This window comes from Otolemur garnettii, unplaced genomic scaffold (assembly GCF_000181295.1).
Source record: "Otolemur garnettii isolate 467f Iridium unplaced genomic scaffold, OtoGar3 scaffold00225, whole genome shotgun sequence".
Classification (NCBI taxonomy): Eukaryota; Metazoa; Chordata; class Mammalia; order Primates; family Galagidae; genus Otolemur; species Otolemur garnettii.
Genome location: NW_003852620.1, coordinates 829,913 through 837,207, shown reverse-complemented (window position 1 = coordinate 837,207; position 7,295 = coordinate 829,913). Strand labels below are relative to the sequence as shown.

Genomic DNA, 7,295 nt, shown 5'->3' with positions numbered 1-7,295 from the left:
AGGGAAGGAGGGAAGAAAAGTTATGAAAATCTAGTAAGGTAATAAATAGATGTGATTGTTTTGTAAATCACCACTGAAGGTGGTGCTGCAGTAGAAGGAAGGAACCAGATCTGTGGTCCAGTTCTTTAGTAAGTGACTTTTCTGACCTATTCTCATTGTCTATGGAGTGAAGCAAGTACGACTGATCCCAGAGCATGTAGGAAAACCTTTTATTTTTAGGGGAAAGCTTGAGTCTATGACAGAAGATTTAGGTTCCAATCCAGCTGTCTTTAACTCTGCACTTGAGGCAAATAACTACCTCTCTGGGTCTGTGTCTCCCTCCATGAAGTAGGGATAATAATACCTCCCCCATTTCCCCCATTTGGAAAATGCGAATAATAGTCACTCTACTTTCTTTCCCTATAAATTGGAAATGGTAACAATAGCCAGTGTACCTTCCTCAGTAGTGAAATATAAGTGGGCTGGTTGCTTTACTCATCTGCTTGTAACACACACACACTCAACATTCTCACAGGATTTGAAGGTTCCAAAGAAATAGATGTATTTAAATTCCTCTCTGGAGCTACAATAAATGATGTCAGACATTATGTAATCATTAAGCATTTGGGGAATGCCTACTAGATGACACTGCACAGCTGAGGGGGAGCAGCAAAGCTCCTGCTTTCATGGTACTTACAGTCTAGTAGGGGGATAAACACTAAATAATTACACTAAAGACTGCAGATAGTAGACACTACTTTTCAGTCAAGGTAGTGTAAATTTTCTTTCAGCTCCAGAGCGTGGCTCTTCCATGAGTTTCGTTTTCCTGCTCTTGCCCCTGCAGAAGTCCCAGAGGTCCCTCCGGTAGAGGAAGTGCTCCCAGATTCTGGTCTTCTAGGTAGTAGTTTCCTCAGGATCAGAGAGACACCCCTCTCCTTTCCTCTTCCCGAGTGCACAGTGTAGGCTAGCATAGCTCAGTTTTTAGTCCTTTTTTTTTTTTTTAGCTTTTTCTTTGTAATTTTATTGAGATGGAGTCTCACACTGTCACCCTCAGGAGAGTGCGATGGCATCCTAGCTCACAGCAACCTCAAACTCCTGGGCTTGAGCGATCTTCTTGCCTCAGCCTTCCGAGTAGCCGGGACTACAGGTGCCTGTCACAATGCTCAGCTATTTTTTAGAGACAAGGTCTCACTCTTGCTCAGGCTAGTCTCGAACTCCTGAGCTCCCTGCCTCGGCCTCCCAGAGTACTAGGATTACAAGCATGAGCTACTGCAGCTGGCCCTTTGTAAATTTAATTTGGTCAAAATTAAGATTTTTTAGAGGAGAAGAAGCAATTTTTATAAAATCAGGGCTCTGGTCCCATAGTCCCAGGACTATGATCCTCACAGTCACTCTGGCATCTTCCTAGAAGGTCACAGAGCTTCTAAGAATAAGTGGAAGCAAGAAGTGGGTCAGACCCTTCAAAGGGCAATTACAATTAGTGTTGCACATCCCACTGGCTTCTGTGACCTAGAACCAGGGGAAGAGCATGCACACTATGGAAATATTAGAACAAAAACAGAAGAGAAATATACACTGATTCCGATTTACTGATTCCTATTGCGGTATTTGTTTTCCAAGAACCCTTACTGGGAACTTTGATACTCTTTATTCCTGAGAAGATCAGATCTTTCAAACATCACCCACCCCCACTTTCCCCTTACAATAGGCATTCCTGGATCTAAGAAATGCATAACTGCACAGCCCTCCCTTTTCAGTGCCTTAAGGACTAAAGTCAAACCCTGTTTGTAGTCATTGTTTTTCTAACCCCTTGAGCTGGTTTTATAACTCTAGTTCTATTGCTCTTTTCTTAGCTGGCTTTGAAATGCCCTATCGATGACTTTTTGATAAATTCCTGCTAGGCAAGGAGTTTATTATCCCTTTCTTTTTTTCTGGCCAGGGCTAGGTTTGAACCCGCCACCTCTGGCATATGAGACTGGCGCCATACTCCTTTGAGTCACAGGTGCTGCCCTTTTTTTTGAGACAGAGTTTCATTATGTCCCCCTTGGTAGAGTACTATGATGTCATAGCTCACAGCAACCTCAAACTATTGAGCATAAGCCATTCTCTTGCCTCAGCCTCCCAAGTAGCTGGGACTACCGGCGCCCACCACAGCACCCAGATATTTTCTGTTGCAGTTGTCATTTTTGTTTTAGCTGGCCCAGGCCAGATTCGAACCCGCCAGGCTCAGTTTATGTGGCTGGCGCCCTACCCACTGAGCTAGGGGCACCGCTCCTATTATCCCTTTCAACAATACTAGGGAGTCTATCTCCAGATCTCTTATTTCCCAGCACTTGGTGTCTTCCAGGGAACAGCCTCACATTTCATTGTGGCAGGTGAAGAGTCATTTGGCAGGGTGAATGTGCCTGAATCCTAGGATACTACAAGCTGGTCTTCTAGTCTCCACTAGCCCGACACTTCTGCAAAGCCCACATGGGGACTGGCCAAGGAGAGCAGAGGGCGGAAAAATGGCCTCTCATTCCTATCATAGGACTTTACCTAAAAGGAAAGGTCTGCAAGGACTGGCATCACTCAGAATCTCCTTCTTCTATCTTCTCTTGGACTGAGAACTGTACTGAGAATTGTATCATAAAATTAATGATGAGAGATTTTTTTTTTATTAAATCATAGCTGTGCACATTAAGATTATTTCTTTTTGGTTTTTTTTGTTTTGTTTTGTTTTGTTTTGTTTTGTTTTGTTTTTTGAGACAGAGCCTCAAGCTGTCACCCTGGGTAGAGTGCAATGGCATCACAGCTCACTGCAATCTCCAACTCCTGGGCTCAAGCAATTCTTCTGCCTCAGCCTCCCAAGTAGCTGGGACTATAGGCACCCGCCACAATGCCCGGCTATTTTTTGGTTGCAAGCGTGATTGTTCTTTGGCAGGCCCTGGCTGGACTTGAACCACCAGCTCAGGTGTATGTGGCTGGTGCCCTAGCCACTTGAGCCACAGGTGCTGAGCCAAGATTATTTCTTTTTTTAGTTTCATTTCTATACACCGCCCTGTTCTGTGCGGATAGCACCAAAGGAAGGAAGACATGTTAAAGATAGAAATGTGATTTTGTGCCATCTGTATCTAGCTTTGACCTGTGCCTTACAGTCTACACTTCAGTCTCCCAGGTCTTCACCGCTTTTATGATCTTCTGGACCCCTCCCCCCTCCTCATTACTCATCTCACTCTGCCATTTTTTAGTTTGGAAAAGAACAGCAGATTCTGTACCCAAGAGGAATGAAGGTCATCGCATTTAGAACGTGAACATTCTCTTCTCTTTCCCTTTATCTAAAAGAGCTTAATTAAAAACTGAATTTTGACTCCAGGAGGCCAAGGTGGGTGAATTGCTTCAGCTCAAGAGTTTGAGACCAACCTGAGCAAGAGCGAGACTCTGACTCTAAAAATCGCTGGGCATGTTGCAGGCACCTGTAGTCCTCCAGCTACTCAGGAGGCTGAGGCAAGAGGATCACTCCAGCCAGAGAGTTCGAGGTTGCTGTGGGCTATGACACCATGGCACTTTATGGAGAGTCACAAAGGGAGACTCTATCTCAAAAAAAAAGAAAGAAAGAAAAAGAAAAACAACTGAATTTTGGTTTAGAAATGAAATTGCAGAATTGGAATTGAAGTTAATTTATGGTTGAGATCTGAAAGTCAGTTTGGGGAAGTTGAGCATAGAACTTTACAATCTTCATCTCACCGGTTCCAGACCACTAAAGAGAGATGGTGGGAATTTGAGATGTTCGCAGAACACTGTCAAAGGACCCATCCTACTCCAGCTCTGCCTTTCCATCTGGATCCATTTAGTTTCTGCTTCTTCCTTTAGGCATTGAGGGGTGCAACAAGGCAGGGCATGAAGAGAGAGCTTTCAAAGCACCCATCCAATGAACCCTGATTGTGGCCTTTATGCACAAGAAGAAGACAAAGGATAAGTTGCTGAGAGGAAGTATGTCAGGAATGGCCTCTGCACTGCTACTCCCCCTGAACCAACACACCCAGCCCAATAGCCAGCCATTCAGTACTGGCCACTTCCCTTCTCAGGAGACAGGCAGCCCTTGCACACAAAAGCAGAAGTAGATTAGTGGAAACAGCACTGGGTTAAGCATCAGAGGACTGACTTCTGGATCCAATTTTACCCATCAGTAGCTGTGGAATTTGGAGAAAGCCACTTAACCCCTCTGTGTCTTAGTCTCTTGGTTTGTAAAATACAGAAACACCTGCCCTTCTTCCTCTCCCTGAATTCCATAGTTTGTTTAGAGGGTCACCTGAAGTACTGGTGGCGAATGACCTTTGAAGGAATGTCATGCTGAGACTTCGCATGCATTGTGCTCCTACAAACCACTTTCAAACAACTAGGTCTGTTTTTATAGGGTATTTTATGTTCTTCACCAAGGGTGGGGCTGTCATGTCTAGGGTAGAAGCCAGCCTCCAAGAATGCTGTTCACATTCATAGGTCTTGAAAACCCCTAGTCATGGGGTGTGACCACGATCTGTCCAAAAGATAATGGCCTTTGGTTCATTTTTAAAGCCTTCTAGCTAGCACTGAGAAGCCCACTCTCCCAACCCTGACATCTTCAGCTAATCTTGTCACCTGGGTACACTATGTGTAGCTGAGTTAGAGGGTCCTGAGAGTCAAACTTGTGTCATCACTCACTGCTCTGTGAACTTGGGCAACTCACTTGGTATCTCTGAGACTCAATTTCCCCCTCTATAAAATGTGAGAAATGATATCTGACTCTATTGGCTTGGCATAGGATAAATGAGACATGTAAAATTCCTGACCAGGTTTCTGGTTAGGAATGTGTCAGTTCTCTGCTCCTCTTTACCCTGACTTTAGGGAAAATTATTGTCAGGCACACCAGCCTGAAGGTCTTTTACACATGTCAAAGGTGTTTAAGAATCAGATCAGAGGTGAGACCACCCTGCAAAGGCCACTTTTGCCAGCTGTCCTGACTCTGCTATCTCCCCTCCTTACCCTGGTGCTTCATGCAGGAAACATCATCGGCTCCGGAATCTTTGTCTCACCAAAGGGCGTGCTGGAGAATGCGGGTTCTGTGGGACTTGCTCTCATCGTCTGGATAGTGACAGGTCTCATCACAGCTGTGGGAGCCCTCTGCTATGCTGAGCTCGGGGTCACCATCCCCAAATCTGGAGGTGACTACTCCTACGTCAAGGACATCTTTGGAGGACTGGCTGGGTAAGAGGATCTGTGAAAGCCTGAGTGATCTCGGGGGAAAAGGAGAAAGACAGTAGAGAAAGAAGTCAGGTTGGAGGAAGCCAAGGCCAGGGGGGTTTCCTCTCCAATGTGCCAACAAGGACTAGAGAATGAGATTTCTCCTTTGCTTTTCTGTCATGTTTGCTAGTTTAGCCTTGTGTCCCCTATATGCTTCTTAGAATGACAGAGGAACCAGGTTTGTCATGTTAATCTATACAAATCTTATAGGAAAGATTCTGTGAGTGAGAGCAAGCAGAACTATATAACAACACTGACCTCTGATTCCCAGAGAAATCACATCACAAAACCAAATCCCTTCTATCTTGACAAATGAGAGTGACCACCTAAGATACAGTATACCCTCTTCTCCCATTACAAAGGATAATGATCCTCTATAATCAGGCCCTGATCTTGAATTTCTCAGCTTCTGAAACCCTGCCATGGAAGACCTCAACCCTCACCAAAGGGTCAAAGGGTGTGGAAGGTACCATTCCTACAAAACCCCACTCGGTGCCTCCCTGGCAGTTGCTTAAGTAGCTTTAGCATGTCCTGTCTATCCCAATTCTGGGGTTGCAAATGTTATATTTCCACATTGGATGCTGGGGGCCAGTGTGGGAAAGAAGAGTTAATGAAAGGAGAGAAAGAATGCCAAGACTCTTGTTAGTGCTAGTTGAAACTTAGCTCTTTCATCATAAAACCATTTTATTGTCATTGCAGAGGGCTGAGGGTGGGGGGTCGGGCTCTTCAGCATCCCTGAAAACAAAAAAAGGAATGCATTCCTTTAACCCACCTGCCTCTCTAACGCTGCCCACCTACTTGCCCAGCTTGACTTGCCAGGGCTTTCTTCTGATGACTCCGAAACCCTGCCATGCCTGCTGGCGGGGGTGTCCTGTTCCCCCTTCAGGTTCCTGCGGCTGTGGATTGCTGTGCTGGTGATCTACCCCACCAACCAAGCTGTCATCGCCCTCACCTTCTCCAACTACGTGTTGCAGCCGCTCTTCCCCACCTGCTTCCCCCCAGAGCCTGGCCTTCGACTCCTGGCTGCCATCTGCTTATGTAAGTGTCATCTGATCATTGTTCTCAGGACAGCCTCTTTTAGCCTCCCTCGTGGTCCACACATTTCTGATTCTTCTTTTTCCCCTTTCCCCCCATCTCCTTTTCTTTCAATTTCCTCCAAGTGAGTTTTGGATGAATGGATTCTGCATACGCTTATCTGGTGTTAAAAACAGAAGAAACTTAAGTAGTTCCTGGGAGGCACAGTAATTTTCACTGACAGGGTTCTTTACATTGCACAAAGCACTTTCACCTACATTATCTGACTGGGGCCTTATGACAAATCTGTGAGGTAAACTGGGCCTGTGTTAACATTTTCCTAGAACAGATAAGGAAGCACAGAGCCAGGCAAGTGACTTACCCAAGGAAACAGGCTCTGAGTGTGGTGCCGGTCTCCTGATTCCTTCTCCTTCCAGCACCTTGTGCTGGCTTCTCCCCACTGCTGATAGGAAGATTATTCTGGCTTCATGGCAGAAGGTCTGTGTTTTACCTCTACCTCAACTTGCCAACTTTTTAAGCTCTTTTGGAGGAAAGTTTGTTCTCAGTCCTCAACCTTGAGTGTTGTAACTGGAGAAAAAGCCATACAGACAGATCTTATAGGTTAGGATTCGATTGCAATAAAAAACTCAGAGGAGGGGAAAAGATCTCTGTGAACTGGAATAGGTTAGGGGGGCTTTATAAAGAAGTTCCGTAGCATCATATTTCTAGGAAGTCTCAGGGCTTAATCTCCAACATCTGTGTGTTGGGGTACTTTATATCATTCATCAAAAACTAATTTCTAAAGTAAATACTTGAATATGTTTTGGAGGCTTGACTTGTGGAATTAACTCAGTTCCTGCCCTCCCACGCCTTCCAACAGATACGCACGTAGCTGATGGCAGTGATCATCCTGGCCATACCCTTTCCTAGATCTTGACACTTTCCTCCTGTCACTCACCCACCCCAATAGCCTCTCACGGGGCAGACAGCTGGGACCTAAGAGATGGTCTCCATGGCGAGTGTGCCCTCTTCGGCAGTGGTGG

The 7,295-nt window shown here is 45.5% G+C and overlaps 1 protein-coding gene across 1 annotated transcript in view; it reads left to right on the top strand.

Annotated features, from left to right (window-relative positions):
- Positions 1–7,295, top strand: part of SLC7A8 (solute carrier family 7 member 8) — a 55,213-nt gene that overhangs the window by 13,535 nt on the left and 34,383 nt on the right. The window contains exons 2-3 of the mRNA XM_003801926.3: positions 4,998–5,202; positions 6,125–6,276. Of these exons, the coding sequence (XP_003801974.1) occupies positions 4,998–5,202; positions 6,125–6,276 (357 nt within the window). The remainder of the gene's footprint in view (positions 1–4,997; positions 5,203–6,124; positions 6,277–7,295) is intronic.